The following is an 18,128-nucleotide window of genomic DNA, read 5'->3' as shown; positions in this document are numbered from 1 at the left end:
GGTTGAGAACTATGAATGGGGCTGAAGGATGTCCCAAAACAGAGGCGAGGAGGAGAGGGAAGCTTAGGGGTTTCCTTTTCAAAATAAGCTGATTTTGTTAACACAGAAGCAGTGCCCTTTACTGCATGGATCTGAAACAGTGACTCATCCAGGAGGGCTGGGGGGACTCAGTTGGAGCTGGTATAGAGTGCCAGGGTGCACTACCAGCCCTTCCTCCTGCAGTGCCGACAAATGTGGGAAGCGGGTGAAGCAGAAAGCGCTTGAAAACAGGTGCAGTTCCTCCTTCCTGCACCTGCTAGTGTCCGCATGGAGATACTTCAGAGCATTACTAACAGCTTAACCATTGCTGTGAGGGCCCTGGCATTCTAGAAAATGACAGAAAGGATAATCCTTTTGGGTGGTGGGGGGATGTCGAAAAAGCAAAAGCATCTTTTTAACCACAGACTACTTCAAACACAAACCTCTAGATACCATACTGCCCTGTGCAGGAGTCTAGGCTTCCACGGAAAGGGCCATTCAGGCGCCACTGGGGAGCAGACTTCAGCCCAGCAGCACTTCCAGTTGCAGAGCAGGACAGGCTCAATCCCGAATCTGAGCTCCTGTTTTCAGAAACATGGCAGTCCCTGCAAACTGTTGCCTTGTGCACATCTCTACTCCTCTACCCTACAAGGGCAGGGAAAGAGCCTCAGACACACAGCAACATGTAAGATGACTTTAGAGATCAAGAGCAGCCAAGAGCTTGGGAGAACAGCACCCAGTACAAGCCCGCTGCAGGGGCTGAGGAGAGAGATGCAAAGCAGCAGGCGCCAGGTCCCCGCACATCCTAAGAGAGGAGCACGTGCTGAGCAGGGTGTGCAGACACTTCAGGGGGGAATCTCCAGGCAACAAGAAGCCAACACACCTGAAAGGGAACTGCGAGAACCAACAGATGCTATTCTGACACTGCCTCTCAGCACTGCCTGGAAAATCATTCAGTGTGGCCAGCTCGGAGGCATTCTTCCTTTACTATGGCAGTACCGAGGACAAAGAGACATCTGTGGGCAAATCATTTTCTTTCTTTCTTTTTTTTTTTTTTTTTGAGACAGGGTCTTACTCTGTTACCCCAGGCCAAAGTGCTGAAAGTGCAGTGACATGGTCATGGCTCACTGTAGCCTCCACCTCCCAGGCTCAAGTGATCCTCTCACATCAGCCTCCTGAGCAGCTGGGACCACAGACATGCACTATCAAAATACAAAATCTTTTTGTATTTTTTATAGAGATGGGGTTTCACCCAGCCCAGGCTGGTCTCGAACTCATGAGTTCAAGTGATCAGCCCGCCTCGGCCTCCCAAAGTGCTGAGATTACAGGTATAAGCCACCAGGCCTGACCACAAATCATTTCTTTAAACTTTTTATTCCAGAAAATGTTCTAGCATACACAAAATAGAAAGGGATAATGATCTATCACCCAGCTTCAACTGGTTAATATTCTAGTGCTAATCGAAAGCCAAGATAGAAACCTTCATTAGAATGATCCCAAGTGTTACACATCAAAAGCCTGCAATCCAAAAAGTCAACCTCTCAATTCTCCGGAGCCCCAGAAGGCAGCTATTCTAGGAAGGCAACAGTGGTAAAACAAAAGAAACTGAATTCACTTTCAATTCTTGGGGCATGTCCACCAGCGTAATTCTACCTGCAAAGTGTTTCTACAGCTTATGTTGCCTCAATTCTTGTTGTTTTAATTTTTATTTATTTAATTTTTAATTTTTTTTGAGACAGAGCCTTCTTCTGTGGCCCAGGCTGGAGTGCAGTGGCACAATCTCAGCTCATCGCAACCTGTCTCCTGGATTCAGGCAATTTTCGTGCCTCAGTCTCCCTAGTAGCTGGGATTACAGGCATGTATCACCATGCCCAGCAAATTTTTGTATTTTTAGTAGAGACGTGGTTTTGCCATGTTGGCCAGGCTGGTCTCAAACTCCTGGCCTCAGGTTATCCACCCAGCTCAGCCTCTCAAAGTGCTAGGATTACAGGCATCAGCCACTGTGCCTGACCAAAATTTTCATTTCTAAAAGATACATTTCTGTCTGCTGAGCCAAAATCACGATATACTGTACAAAGCCACCGAGGAAGTCCCCATGGTCTCCACAGTCAGCTTTCCAGGACAGGGTCTTGGTTACAACCCCTTTCCATTTTGACATAAGCATTTGGGGCAAATTCCAGTTACACAGGACAATACAGATTTAGTTCACTTATGACTGACCAAAACCCACAGTGCTGGCAGGTGGTGAAGCCAAAGCAAAGTCTGTACTTACTGGTACTGTTACATCATCATAAAAACTCCAAGCTAAGGCCCATCTCATCGTCCGACCTTGACAGAATTCAGTGTAGGTGACTTTTGGGACCTGAAACCAAAAAAGACGGCATTTCATCAAACTGAAATCATTCTACCACTATGTTTCTGGCTGCTGCCTCATGCTAAATTACATTGACCCTTCATGCTATATTACGTAAACCCTTTTTACTCAGTTAACAAACGCTATCACCAAACAACAGTTATAGATAGCTGCCTAATAATGAATGAATAAATAATCTCTCAACAAAGTTGTTGTTTTTTTCTCCCATAAAACATAAGAGAATTTCTAGATCTGACTTGAAGGTTCAAATATATGAAACACAGAAAAGACAGCTAATTAGAGAATTATTTGTAATATGACTCAAGTGGTTTTTGTTTTTTTTTTTGAGACCTCATCTTGCTCCGTCACCCAGACTGGAGTGCCGTGGAGTGATCTCGGCTCACGGTACCCCTTTTTCCTCCCGGGTTCAAGCAATTCTCCTGCCTCAGCCACCTGAGTAGCTGGCATTACAGGCAGGTGCCACCACACCTGGGTAATTTTTGTATTTTTAGTAGAGATGGGGTTTCACCATCTCGGCCAGGCTTGTCTCAAACTCCTGACATCACGCGATCCACCCACCTCGGTCTCCCAAAGTGTTGGGATTACAGGTGTGAGTAACTGTAACTGGCCTCAAGTGGTTTTTTGTTTTCTTTTTTAAAAAGAAAGCCAATCAAAGCCTGGCTAGACACAGGTAGATATTATCTCTCTCTTTCTTTTTTTAGACGAAGTCTCGCTCTGTTGCCCAGGCTGGAGTGCAGTGGTGCAATATCTGCTCACTGCATCCTCTGCCTCCTGGGTTCAATCTATTCTCCTGCCTCAGCCTCCTGAGTAGCTGGGAGTACATTACACGCCACCATGCCCAGCTAATTTTAAAATTTTTAGTAGAAACGGGGTTTAACCATGTTGGCCAGGATGGTCTTTATCTCTTGACCTCGTGATCCACCTGCCTCTGCCTCCCAAAGTGCTGGGATTACAGATGTGAGCCACCACTCCTGGCTGGTAATCTCTTTTATCAATCAGATTTTAGGAAAGGAAAAGGAACTACTTTGTAGCTTTCACAATTTACCCAAGAAATGGTATTGTGAGAAGAGGAGGAATAGGATGTCAAAGAAAAACCAGAGATCAGAAACTGTTTCCCTAACTGACTTGCATCTGACCCTTCTGCTGAAAAGTCCTCTGACTCAGACCAAACACCATAAACTGAGAGGAAAGTGGAAGTGACAGGGGGAGTCTTTATTTTATTTAAAAAATAATTTTGGAGACAGGGTGTTGTTGTTCTGTCACCCAGGATGTAGTGCAGCAGCATGATCTCAGCTCACGGCAACTTCGACTTTCCGGGTTCAATGGATCCTCCCACCTCAGTCTCCTGGCTAGCAGGGCCTACAGGCACACACCATTGCACTTGGCTATTTTTTTGTAGAGATGGGATTTTGCTCTGTTGCCCAGACTGGTCTTGAATTTCTGGGCTCAAGCAATCTGCTTACCCCAGCCTCCCAAAGCGCTGTGATTAGAGGTGTGTCATTATGCCAGGCCTGGGAGTACTGACTTGTGACCTGCCTTCTGAAGCACAAGCAGGGGCTATACTCTTTGGAATGTCATCCTAGTGGGAAGTACACTGGACCGAGACTATTCTGGTGCTGTTCCCCCATAGCTAACTGCATGGCCCACAACAAGCCCCTAAACCCATCTAGCTTGAGTTTCTGGCTCCATACAGGAGTGAGTGGAACGTGTCTTGGAGACATGTTAAAAAATAAAAATTAAAAACATTAAAAATAAAAAGGAGTTAGATGTAAGGTCACTGGTAGATACCAGGTTTCTGGTATTTGGTTTCTCTTTGACGTTCTACTCATCTTATTTTTCTCCACCTTTCCCTGTTATATTTGTCAAAAAAGGTCTTGTTTCAATTATCTATATATAAAATATATTTTAGCCCTAAAAATATAGAACTTGGAAAACGAAACAAAAAAACGTATTTAGAGTTTTAGAGTTATACTCTAAATTCTATACTCAAAACTACCATCAGAGTAGATACAGGTCAGGTGCAGTGGCTCACGCCTGTAATCCCAGCACTTTGGGAGGCCAGATTGGAGATGGCTTGAGGCCAGTAGTTTGAGACCAGCTTGGGCAACATTGTGAGACCCTATCTTTATAAAAAATAAGGATTACTTGAGTGCAGGAGTTTAAGACTAGTATGCGCAACACAGAGAGATCTTTTTCTACTAAAAATTAAATTAGCTGGGCATGGTGGTATGTGCCAACAGTTACAGCTACCTGGGAGGCTGAAGTGGGAGGATCACTTAAGCCTAGGAGTTTGAGGTTGCAGCAAACTGTGATTGTTCAACCAGACTACAGTCTGGTTGACAGAAATCAAGGTTCCAATTTCTTTCTTTCTTTTTTTTTGGAGACAGAGTCTTACCCTGTCACCAGTCTGGAGTGCAATGGCACGATCTCGGCTCACTGCAACCTCTGCCTCCTGGGTTCAAGCAATTCTTTTGCCTCAGCCTCCTGAGTAGCTGGGACTACAGGCACGTGCCAGAACACCCAGCTAATTTTTGTATTTTTAGTAGAGATGGGGTTTCACTATGTTGGCCAAGATGGTTTCAATCTCTTGACCTTGTGATCCACCCTGCCTCAGCCTGACCCCACTTCTTAAAAAAAAAAAAAAAAAAGTAGATATATGAAAAATAACCTCAAGATGGACTAAAGACTCAAATGTAAGACTTGAAAGTATAAAAAACACTAGAATTGGTCCCAAAGGAAAATAAATCACTAGCTGGGGTGCAGTGGTGCACACTTGTAATCCCAGCACTTCGGGAGGCTGAGGTGAGAGGATGGCTTGAGCCCAGGAAATTGAGACCAGCCTGAGCAACATGGTAAGATCCCATCACTACTAAAGAAAAAAGAAAAATTACCTAGGCATGGTGGCATGTGCCTATCGTCCTACCTACTCAGGAGGCTGAGGTAGGAGGACGGATTGAGCCCAGGAGTTATAGTGAGTCATGATCCCACCACTGCACTCCAGCCTGGGTAACAGAGCTAGACCTTGTAAAGAGGAAAGAAAGGGGAAAAGAAAGAAGAAATATTTGCACTTGAATCAACTTAAGTATCCATCAACAAAGGATTGGATAAGGAAAATGTGGTATGTATACACAGTGGAATACTATTCAGCTATAAAAAAGAATGAAATGCTGGGCGTGGTAGCTCATGCCTGTAATCCCAGCACTTTGGGAGGCTGAGGCAGACAGATCACCTGAAGTTAAGAGTTTGAGACCAGCATGACCAATATGGTGAAACCCTGTCTTAAATAATTAAAAAAGGATGAAATTATGTCTTCAGCAACAGGAATAGAACTAGAGGCCATTATCTTAAGTGAAACAACTGAGACATAGAAAGAGAGATACCACATGTTCTTACTAAGTAGAAGCTGTATGGACTGATGGACAAAGGGAGACTTATGGTAGGGGGAGTGGGAGATTGAGTGATGGGAGGTTGCTTGGGGGAGTGGGAGACCGGGTGATGGGAGGTTGCTAGGTGGGTATGGGTACCACACACACAATGGACATCATTCCAGGGATAGTTATACTGAAGGCCCTGACTTCACCACAGTGCAATATATCAATGTAGCAAAACTGTACCTGTGTCCCATGGATACAAAAAAGAGTAGCTACATGAGAACAGTAATGACAAAGCCTCACCCCTTGGATGCGAAGCTCTTCTTTCAGAGGCGCCAGGCTACATTTCTTTCCCAGCATACAGCTATACCATCTAGGAAAAAAAAATCAGACAAGAAAATACTGTTTATGTGGTTACATGTTTAAACTAAGCATAATTCAAATGAACAAGATGAGAACAGTAACAAACATTGAGTGAAGTTATAAGGGAAAAATAACAAGAATTACATGCAATGTATTTAGACAAAGACTAAATCTAGTGATGGAAAATCCCAAGGCAACTTAAAAAACATAAATGCACTTAGTCTCTCCAATGCTTCAGGGCTATATATTAAATATTTGGAAAGAGAGTAAAGAAGTCTCATCTGTCATGCTTAGAATGAAGGCCGTTTAGCTCTAGGACAGAAATTAGAAAATAAAAGAACAAAGACATCATACTAAGAGAACTTTTTTTTTGTTTTTTGAGATGGAGTTTTGCTCTTTTTACCCAGGCTGGAGTGCAATGGCACGATCTTGGCTCACCACAACCTCCGCCTCCTGGGTTCAGGCAATTCTCCTGCCTCAGCCTCCTGAGTAGCTGGGACTACAGGAACGCACCACCATGCCCAGCTAATTTTTGTATTTTTAGTAGAGACGGGGTTTCACCTTGTTGACCAGGATGGTCTCGATCTCTTGACCTCGTGATCCACCCACCTTGGCCTCCCAAAGTGCTGGGATTACAGGCTTGAGCCACCGCGCCCGGCCTGAGAACTTTTAAGATCCAGCATGGACCTGTATTTTAAGATGTCCTCATCTGCAAGTAATTTAAAGATAGATAATGCATTTGAGTTTCAACAGATCAAGAAATCAATTTGTTCTAGAATAAAAACAAATCCAGAGGAAGGAATGAGTAGAAGTTGTACTGAACTGATTAAAAGGTAAAGGGATAGAATTTATTTCTTCTGATTATTCTAAAAGGTTTGCAAAGGACCTCTGCTGCAGCCCAAGAAAGATTAGTTACTATGGGAATTGCCTTTCCACCATAAACAACCAGGAAACTGGACAAAACAGATAAAGTAGCTGTTTTTCAGACAGTGGACACCGGCAGTGCAGACTAGTCTCAGAAACACACAAGGTAAGCCTACATTTGCCGGTGCTTCCTGCTTGAAGGAAATTCCCAGACTGCAGTACAGGGAAAAGGAATTCAAACACAGTCCAACAGTCTTGCTGAGGTAATGAGACAAGAGATCAAAGTCCAGAGATGCTGAGGGAGTTATGATGTGTAAAGCAAATTAGCACGGGCAAATGAAACCCAAGCAAGAAGAAAGGAAAAAAAAAAAAAGATAAAGAGTAGAAACTGAGCAAAGAGAAAACAGGAAAACAGTGGAGAAGAATGATGAAACCGAGCTGGTTCTTTGAAAACAAATTTTCTTGAAGTAAAGAAAAAAGACATGAGGCCGGGCTGCAATCCCAGCTCTTTGGGAGGCCAAGGCAGGCGGATCACCTGAGGTCAGGGGTTTGAGACCAGCCTGACCAACATGGAGAACCCCGTCTCTACTAAAAATACAAAATTAGCTCGGTGTCATGGAGTGCGCCTGTAATCCCAGCTATGCGGGAGGCTGAGGCAGGAGAGTCGCTTGAGCGCAGGAGGCAGAGGTCGCAGTGAGTCAAGATCGCACCACTGCACTCAAGCCTCAGAAACAAGCTTCTGTCTTAAAGTAAAAAAAAAAAAAAAAAAAAAAAAATGGCTAGGCGCAGTGGCTCACACCTGTAATCCTAGCACTTTGGGAGGCCCTGGTGGATAGACTGCCTGATATCAGGAGTTTGAGACCACCCTGAAACCCCATCTCTACTAAAATACAAAAAATTAGCTAGGCGTAGTGGCTTGCGCCTGTAGCCTCAGCTACTTGAGAAGCTGAGGCAGGGAATTGCTAGAACCCAGGATGCAGAGGTTGCGGTAAGCGGAGACTGCGCCAGTGCACTCCAGCCTGGGCAACCGAGATTCTGTCTCAAACAAACAAACACGTTTTCAAATGGACATACCAAAATATTATGGTTAATGAGTCATGATGATGTCTGTAATTCTTAAACAGCATAGGAAAAAACACATACATGCAGAATGAGTAAATGAAGGAAGATGTAATTGGTGAATCCAGATGAAGGGTATACCAGTCATTTGCACAAATCTTGTAACTCTTCTGAAAGTTTGAAGTTTTTCAAAACAATTTTTCTTAAAACCTACCGTCTCAGAGGAATTCCTAAATGTTGTAATAAGTAGAGTGCTACCTTCATCATTAAAACAGTATAATGGATTCAAAGTCTCTTGGGTGACTAGATCTTCCTTTTCTTCATTTTTTTTTTTCTACTTGCATTTTGATTAGCTGTCAGAAGATGCCTGTTAACAGTAGCTAGGATCTAGTGGGTAGGCATTTTTAAAATGTGCAGCTAAAATAGGATTTTTAACACATCCAGTGACTTCTGCTTTTTCTATAAGAAATACAATTGTTGCTGAAAACAGTATATATGACATTCAATCTTAAATGATTCATAATGTGGTATTCAGTTAAGTGCAAAGGTTAAAAGAACTATGAACTCCCTCCCAAGTGATATGCAGTATCAAGGGCATGTTTAACTATTACTAATCTTACTTGTTTTCGAAATATTTCTTTTCCTTCGTCTCCTGAAGAACCTTATACTACCTTTTCATTGTTTGTTTTTTGAGACAAGGTCTTGCTCTGTCCCCAAGGCTGGGGTGCAGTGGTGTAATCACGGCTTCACTGCAGCCCTGACTCCCCACGCTCAAGGATCCTACCAGCTCAGCCCCGCTAGTAGCTTGGACCACAGGCATGCATCACCATACTCAGCTATTGTTTGTAGAAATGGGGTCTCGCCATGTGGTACAGGATGGTCTCAAATTTCTAGGGTCCTCAGCCTCCAAAAGTGCTGGGATTACAGATATGAGCCACCGTGCCCAGCCCCTATATTTTTTTGTTGTTCTAGGCCATTCTGTGGCTTCTGATAGCCCCAATCCATCTCATCTGTTCAGGAATGCTAGTTTTAAAGGAAAGTGTTAATTAACCTGTTTTATACTATTACTGCGTGAGCACTAATTGCTCCTAATTTCTCTTCTTTCATCTTGTTCCTAACACACCCAAGGCCTGGTTAATGATTTCTCCATTTATACACTTCCTTTTTTTTTTTTTTGAAACAGAGTCTCTCTCTGTCACCCAGGCTGAAGTGCAATGATGCGATCTCAGCTCACTGCAATCTCTGCCTCCTGGGTTCAAGCAATTCTCCTGCCTCAGCCTCCTGAGTAGCTGGAACTACAGGTGCGCACCACCATGCCAGGCCAATTTTTTTGTATTTTTTACTAGAGAGATGGTTTCTCCATGTTGGCCAGGCTGGTCTCAAACTACTGACCCTAAGTGATCCTCCCACCTTGGCCTCCCCATGTGCTGGGATTACAGGCATGAGCCATCGTGCCTGATGACACTTTCTTAAAGGGAACATATTATTGTTCTTCTAAACATTTTTTTTTTGAGATGGAGTTTCGTTCTTGTTACCCAGGCTGGAGTGCAATGGCGCGATCTTGGCTTACCCGCAACCTCTGACTCCTGGGTTCAAGCAATTCTCCTGCCTTAGCCTCCCAAGTAGCTGGGACTACAGGCGTGCACCACCATGCCCAGCTAAATTTTGTATTTTTAGTAGAGACGGGGTTTCACCTTGTTAACCAGGATGGCCTTGATCTCTTAACCTCGTGATCCACCCGCCTCAGCCTCCCAAAGTGCTAGGATTATAGGCATGAGCCCCCGCGCCTGACCTCTTCTAAACATTTTTAAACCACCAAATGAAATTTATTATCCTTTAAATAACTTTACCCAGGTTTTTTAAAAGTAGTTTAGCTATAACGATTATTTCTTTATTTTCAAAGGGAAAAAGGATTGCCTAAACAAAAATAGGAGCAGTCACATGTTGAACTCACAAACAATGAAGACAAAATACTTGTTGATGCCCACTATTTCTAAAGTAATATGATAGTATTTTTCATACTTTTCAATTACATAATTTTTCATTTACGTTATTTAGTGTATGAGGTCGAAATACCAGATTACCAGACTTCAACAGTCTTTGTCCTATAAGTTTTTGACCTATAAAAATGTCAGTTTCATACAGTATTAACCTAATTTATGATTTTAGAGGCTCTTAAATTCTCTTAGAATTTTAGTCACTTTAAAATTCATCTTCATAGTAGGTATTTTGTATATAAACAATTAAATATTGAATGTATATCCCTTAATCTGAAATCTCCCTTTTAATGAGATTAGATGAATTTTGACTGACACAGGTAATTATAATGCTTAGTGAGAAAAGCAGGAAATAGGCCAGGCTCGGTGGCTCCTGCCTGTAATCCCAGCAACTCTGGGAGGCAGAGGTGGGCAGAGCTCCTGAGGTCAGGAGTTTAAGACCAGCCTGGCCAACATGGTGAAACCCTGTCTCTGGCAAAAGTACAAAAATTAGCTGGGCATGCTGGCAGTGCCTGTAATCCCAGCTACTCAGGAACTGAGACAGGAGAATCACTTGAACCCACGAGACGGAGGTTACGGTGAGCCGAGATCATGCCATTCCATTCCATTTTGGGCAACAAGAGTGAGACTCTCTCAAAAAAACACACACACACACACACACACACACACACACACAAACAATATATAGGGCTTGGCACAGTGGCTCACACCTGTCATCCTAGCACTTTGGGAGGCCGAGGTGGGCGGATCACCTGAGGTCAGGAGTTTGAGACCAGCCCGACCAACATGGTGAAATCTTGTCTCTACTAAAAACACAAATTAGCTGGGTGTGGTGGCGCATGCCTGTAATCCCAACTATTCGGGAGGCTGAGGTAGGAGAATCACTTAAAACCAGGAGGCAGAAGTTCTGATGAGTGGAGATTGCGCCATTGCACTCCAGCCCAGGAGACAGGAGAGAAAGTCTATCTCAAACAATCAAGAAGGAAACATGTAAAATGTTACAATATTGTTAACGATGGTGTGTATTTGAAGGTATAAGATGATCACATTTACAAATTTATATATTTCAATCAGTTTTACTGTGGTAAACTTGAGTACCTCCCATTTCAGTGTGCAGTTGGCTGAGTTTAGACAAATATGGAACATTTCCGTCACCCTGAAAAGCCCTGTTTTCTCTCTGTGGTCTGTCTGCACTCTGCTCCCAGCTTCCTGTAGCCCTGATGAACTTCCTGTCACAACAGTTTTGTGTGTTTTAGACTTTTCATACAAATGGAGTCATAGAAAATGTAGGTTTTTATGTGTCTGGTTTCTTTCACGTAGCATATCCACCCTTTTTCTGTGTCAGTGGCCAGTCCCTTCTGCTGCTAAATAGGCTAAGTAAACCACAACCTGTTAATCCACTTACCAGTTGGTAGACATTTGGGTTATTTCCAGATTTTGTCTAGTATGGATAAAACTGAATATTTGCTTACAATTTTTTGTGTGTAATTAAATTTTCCTCCATCTTGAGTAAATATCTGAGAGTAGGACTCCTGGCTCCTGCTGTAAGTATATGTTGAACTTTGTAAGAAGCTGTTTTTCAGAGTGACCCTACAGTATTTTACATTCTCACCAGCAATCTATGAGCGTTTCCGTTGATACCACTTGGTATTGCTATCACCCTTTGAAAATGCATCTGTTCTAATGGGTACATGGTGGTATCTCACTATGATTTGAATTTGCATTTCCCTGGTGGCTAGTCATAGGAGCACTCTCTCATGGGCTTACTGGTCATTCCTGTATCTCCTTTTCATTAGTTTATTAATCTTACTGACTGGTAGGAATTCTTCGTGTATTCTGAATACAACCCATTGTCAAATGTGCCTTACAAGTATTTCCTCCCAGTCTATAGTTGCCTTTGCATTTTTATAAATCTCTTAAAGAGCAACCTTTAGTGACCTTTGTTTAAAATCAACTGATCATATAAGTGAGTTATTTCTGGACTCTGTTCCATTCTGTTAATCTGTGTCTATGGTCTGAATTATCACAGCTTTATAGAAGTCTTGAAATCCAGTAGTGTAAATCCTCTATCTTTGTTATTCTTTTTCAAAAGTGTTTTAAGCCTGGTATAGTGGCTCATATCTGTAATCCCAGCACGTTGGGAGGCTGAGGCAGGAGGATTGCTTGCATCCAGGAGTTTGAGACCAATATGGGCAACATAGTGATATCCTGTCTTTATGGAAAAAATTGTTTTAGCTATTTGAAATCTTTTGCATTTCCATGAAGATTTGTTTTATTAGTGTTTTACTTTTTAATTACTTTTATCTTTCCTTTTTACTGACAATTGATTTTTTTTTTTTCAGATGGAGTCTCGCTCTGTCTCCCGGGGTTGGGTGCAGTAGCGTGGTCTAGGCTCACTGCAACCTCTGCCTCCAGAATTTAAGCAATTCTCCTGCCTCAGCCTCCTGAGTAGCTGGTATTACAGGCTCCTGCCACCACACCCAGCTAATTTTTGTATTTTTTAAATAGAGATAGGGTTTCACCATATTGGCCAGGCTGGTCACGAACTCCTGATTCAGGTGATCCATCTGCCTTGGCCTTTCAAAATGCTGGGATTACAGGCATGAGCCACTGTACCTGGCCCTAACAACTGGTTTTATGTTGACCTTTTATTCTGTGGCCTTGCTGAACTCACTTATAAGTTCTAATAGCTTTACCCTAGATTTCATGGAATTTTCTGCATAGATGACCATGTCTTCTGTGATGTAAAGGCAGAAGTAAAGGCAGTTTTACTTCTTTTTTTTTTTTAATTTTCCTTTATATTCAATCCATGCATACTTAAAAGTTTTACTTCTTTGATTTCAGTTTGTATGCATTTTCTTTCTTTTTCTTCCCTTGCTGTACCGACTAGGATCTCCAGCACAATTATGAATAGAAGTGGTGAAGAGTGGCCATCTTGGACCATTCCCATTCTTAGGGCAGTTTTATCATACTTCGTTGTTGGCTGTAGTAGAGTTTTCTTGGATTTGGGGTTTTGTTTGTCTGTTTCTTAGATCCACTTTATTCGGCTGAGAATGTTTCCTTCTATTTCTAGTCTGTTTAGAGTTTTTACCATGAATGATGAGTTTTGTCGTGAAAAAGTGTTGACTTTTTCCAAATGCTTTTTCTATGTCAATTGAGGTGATAATGTGGTTTCTCCTTTTTAGTCCATTAATACAGTGACTTATATATGGTAATTTTTGAATACTGAACCAGCCTTGGATTATTGGGGCAAACGCCCCTTGGTTATAAGGTATTATTCTTTTTACATATTGCTGGATTACATTTACTAGTATTTTATTAAGGAGTTTTAAACCTTTTAAATATACATTTTATTTCATTTTAAAAAATTAATTAATTTTTTTTTTTTAGATAAGAGTCTTACTCTGCTGCCTAGGCTGGAGTGCAGTGGCGCAATCTCAGCTCACTATGACCTCTTGAGTTCAAGCAATTCTCCTGTCTCAGCCTCTTGAGTAGACACCTTTACAGGCGGCTGCCAAGACATCTGTCTAATTTTTGTATTTTTAGTAGAGGCGTGGTTTTGTCACGTTGGCCAGGCTGGTCTCGAACCCGAGACTTCAAGTGATCTGCCCGCCTTGGCCTCCCAAAGTGCTGGAATTACAGGCATGAGCCACCACACCCAGCCTCAACTCCATTTTAATCTTATGGGACTACTGTTTTAAGTGCGGTCTACTATTGACTGAAATGTCCGTATGTGACTCATGGCTGTATGTGTTTATTGTTAAATGATTCAATCAAACTAACTAACATATTCCTCACCCACTAATTTTTGTGTGGCGAGAACATTTTAAGTCTAATCTTTTAGCCATTTTGAAACATTAACACATTATTAACTATAGTCACCATGCTATGCAGAAGATCACTAAAAACTTATTCCTCCTGTCTGACTGAAACGGTGTACCCTTTCACCAACATCTTCCCTTTTCCCAGACCACCCACCTTGTTAAGCATGTTGGGAGGCTGAGGCAGGAGGACTGCTTGCATCCAGGAGTTTGAGACCAGCATGGGCAACATAGTGATATCCTGTCTTTATGGAAAAAATTGTTTTAGCTATTTGAAATCTTTTGCATTTCCATGAAGATTTGTTTTATTAATGTTTTACTTTTTAATTCCTTTTATCTTTCCTAAAAATCCTTGTTAAGGATTTTTATACCTTATGTTCATGAAGGCTACCTGGTCTGTAGTTTTCTTATCATTATGAGAAACGATACAATTTGTCGATATAGTACTGGCCTTATAAGATGAATTGGGAAGTGTTCCCTCTTTTAACATTTTTTGGAAGAGTTTGCATAGAATTAATATTTCTTCTTTAAATGTTTAGTAGAATCCACTAGTGAAGTGACTTGGGCCTGGAAAATTTTTAATACAAATTCAGTTTCTTTAATTGATATGGAACTATTCAAGTTATCTATTTCCCAGATGGGCTTGGTAGCTCATGCTTATAATCCCAGCACTTTGGGAGGCTAAGGCAGGTGGGTCACCTGAGGTCAGGAGTTTGGGACCAGCCTGGCCAACATGGTGAAACTCTGTCTCTACTAAAAAAAAAAAGAAAATTAGCTGAGTGTAGTGCCACATGCCTGTAATCCCAGCTACTCAGGAGGCTGAGGCAGGAAAATCACTTGAGCCCTGGAGCCGGAGCTTGAAGTGAGCAGAGATCGTGCCACTGCACTCCAGTCTGGGTGACAGAGTGAGACTCCGTCTCAAAAACAACAAAATTAGCTGGGCATGGTGACACACACATGTAATCTTAGCTACTTGGGAGGCTGAGGCAGGAAAGAGCTTCAACCCGAGAGGCAGAGGTGGCAGTGAGCTGAGATCATGCCACTGCACTCCAGCCTTGGGCAACAGAGCAAGACTCTTATCTCAAAAAAAGAGCTATTCAAGTTATCTATTTCTTGTAGACTAAGCCTGGGTAGTTGGTGTTTTTTGAAGGCATTTGTTTCATCTATGTTGCAAAATTTATTGGCAAAAAGTTGTTGTATACTCTCTTATCACCCTCTAGTGTCTGTAGGATCTGTAGCACGTGCCCTCTTTCGGTTCTGATACTGAGAGTTCGTGTCTTCTTCTTTTCTTTGAGATGGAGTTTCACTCTTGTTGCGATGGGGTCTTGCTATGTTACCCAGGCTGGTCTCAACCTCCTGGGCTCAAGTGATCCTCCTGCCTAAGCCTCCCAAAGTGCTGGGATTACAGGTATGGGCCACTGTGCCCGGCCCAGGCCCAGATTATGAAAATTTATCACCTATCCCCAAATATGTGGATTATATTCAAATCCAAGCAGTATCTATCATCTGGCAGGAGACACATTGGTACTTTGTAGAATATAGATCTCTAGTTCCTAAAAAAAAATCATAAAATCATGGCCATAAAGGGCATCAGTTATAGAACCAGTAACCAACGACAAGAGAGAATCTAAAACATAGAATTATGGTGTGGTGAAGAAATTTAAAAAAAAAAAAAAATTCAGGGCCAGGTGCAGTGACTCACACCTGTAATCCCAGCACTTTGTGAGGCTGAGGCAGGTAGATCATTTGAGCTCAGGAGCTCAAGACCAGCCTGGGCAACATGGTGAAACTCTGTCTCTACTAAAAATACAAAAATTAGCTGCACATGGGGGCGCACACTTGAAATCCCAGCAACTTGGGAGGCTGATGTGGGAGAATCACTTGAATTTGGGAGGTGGAGGTTGCAGTGAGACAAGATCACTCCACCTCACTGCAGGCTAAGCGACAGAAGGAGATTCTGTCTCTCTCTCTCTCTCTCTCTCTGTCTCTCTCTCTGTCTCTCTCTCTCTCTCTCTCTCACACACACACACACACACACACACACACACACACACACTCCAGGCCATGAGTTTGATAAAGTCTGATAATTTATCTAGAAGTTTCGATGGGTGAGTCCCTTTTTCTATTCTGAGATAGGGTCTCACTCTGTCATTCAAGCTGTAGTGCAATGGTGCAATCTCAACTCACTGCAGCCTCAACCTCCTGGGCTCAAGCAATCCTCCCACCTCAGCCTCCCGAATAGCTGGGACTACAGACACATGCCACTAAACCCAGTTAACTTTTGTATTATTTGTAGAGAATGGGTCTCAATATGTTGCCCCGGCTGGTCTTGAACTCCTGGGCTCAAGTGATCCACCTGCCTAGGCCTCCCAAAGTGTTGGGATCACAGGCGTGAGCCACTATGCCCAACCTGGATGAGTCACTTGAGAGAAAAAAGAGCTATTAAGTAAGCTTAAGTCACAGGCACAAAAAGTCAAAGTAAGGGTAACAAGCACTTGTAAATCTTCACCAATGACAGAAAGGCTGTTCACAGTCCAACTGTAGCTCAGAGCTGCAGACGCTGCAAGGGGTGGTGGAAAGGCCACTGGACTAGAATGAGGATATCTGAGTTCTAAGTTTCTAATCCATAAAGTAAGAGGTTGGATAACTTTACCTCTCAAGGTCTTTCCAGCTGCAAAATTCCTTAAGATACAAAACAAAACTGTAACTGCTGCTGAGCATGACAGAGGTGAGACATGAACCCCACAGGGAGGTGAGGCATCACAAGCGCCATCATGAGGTCAGCCCAACACATTTAACTCGTTTCACCCCATCATGTTGCAAATCCTGCTTAGCTCCTGTACTTCTTCAGGGACAAGGAGGAAAACAGTCTAGAGGGATAAGAAACAGATGGTAGGGTTCAGGTACTTGTTTATAGCCTCTTACTTTATAGAGCTTCAAAATATACAATTTTCACAGCATTGTGAAATGTGAGTCACATAGTGGTATAAACATTATGATGTCGACTATAAAAATATGCACGAGAGTCTGGGCACGGTGGCTCACACCTGTAATCCCAGCACTTTGGGAGGCCAAGCTGGGCAGATCACAAGGTCAGGAGTTCAAGACCAGCCTGAACAAGATGGTGAAACCCTGTCTCTACTTAAAAAACAAAAATTAGCTGAGCGTGGTGACACGTGCCTGTAATCCCAGCTACTCAGGAGGCTGAGGTGGGAGAATCACTTTAACCCAGAGGCAGAGAGGTTGCACTGAGCCGAGATCACGCCACCACACTCCAGCCTGGGCAACAGAGCAAGACTCTGCCTCCAGAAAAAAAAAAATGCATGGGGCCATGAACTAGTAATTGTATAAATGCAAATAATCATGGTAAGATGTGATTGAAAACAGTATTTCCAAGCAACACTCTTTCACAAAACACTATTTTTTTTTCAATAAAAAAATCACTTCATTTCTTCCTTTCTTTTATCTAAACTCTCAAGCTACCTGAGTCCTAACAGAGAAGACAGTTGAAGCTTGTTTTTAAATAAAGCATAACAGGGTAATATTTCCCCTATTTGATACTAAGCACAAAATGGCCAACTCTCCAGCGACACAATGGGCTGTAGCCTTGCACTGTAGCCTTCCTGGCAAACTGACACCCTTTCATTCAATTTGCAGGCCGCCATAGAGCCAAATACAGGCAGACTAGAAACAAACAGTGCTGCGGCATGATGTTGCCTCCCTGCAACCCCTGCCACCGGGCTTCAAGCTATTCTCCTGCCTCAGTCTCCTGAGTAGTTGGGATTCCAGATGCATGCCTCCCTGCTCAGCTCTTTTTTTTTTTTTTTTTTTTTGTATGTTTTACTAGAGACGGGGTTTCACCATGTTGGCCAGGCTGGTCTTCAACTCCTGACCTCAGATGATCTACCCGCCTCAGCCTCCTAGAGTGCTGGGATTGATTATAGGCATGAGCCACTGTGCCTGGCCTTCTCTTGTCTCAGTGATTTTGTTTCCTACAATCATCTATACTACATAGACAGAAGAGAGGACAAGACCATACAGAAAAAAAATCTTCCTTATCCAGGAATTCCACTTCTGGGGCTACATCCAAAGAACTGAAAGCAGGGTCTCTAGGAGGTATTTATACACCCACATTCATATTATAGTGTTATGCACAACAAACAAAGGAAAGAAGCAACCTAAGTTTCCATCAACAGATGGATGGATAAAATGTGGCAGATACGAACAACGGAATTTTAATATTCTCAGCCTTAAAAAGGAA

General features: G+C 42.6%; 1 protein-coding gene across 9 annotated transcripts in view; it reads right to left on the bottom strand.

Annotated features, from left to right (window-relative positions):
- Nucleotides 1-18,128, bottom strand: part of METTL16 (methyltransferase 16, RNA N6-adenosine) — a 99,034-nt gene that overhangs the window by 29,652 nt on the left and 51,254 nt on the right. For all 9 annotated transcript variants that reach the window (XR_008481437.2, XR_013535419.1, XR_013535420.1 and 6 more), the window contains 2 exons: nucleotides 6,067-6,136; nucleotides 2,291-2,380 (listed from right to left, as the gene is read on the bottom strand). Coding sequence is in view for 4 of the 9 variants with exons in the window: in XM_008996349.6 (XP_008994597.1) it covers nucleotides 2,291-2,380; nucleotides 6,067-6,136 (160 nt within the window). In the remaining 5 variants the exon portion in view is untranslated. The remainder of the gene's footprint in view (nucleotides 1-2,290; nucleotides 2,381-6,066; nucleotides 6,137-18,128) is intronic.

This window comes from Callithrix jacchus, chromosome 5 (assembly GCF_049354715.1).
Source record: "Callithrix jacchus isolate 240 chromosome 5, calJac240_pri, whole genome shotgun sequence".
In the NCBI taxonomy this organism is placed as follows: Eukaryota; Metazoa; Chordata; class Mammalia; order Primates; family Cebidae; genus Callithrix; species Callithrix jacchus.
Note: the sequence above shows the minus strand (reverse complement) of the source record. Positions and strands in the feature narration are given on the sequence as shown.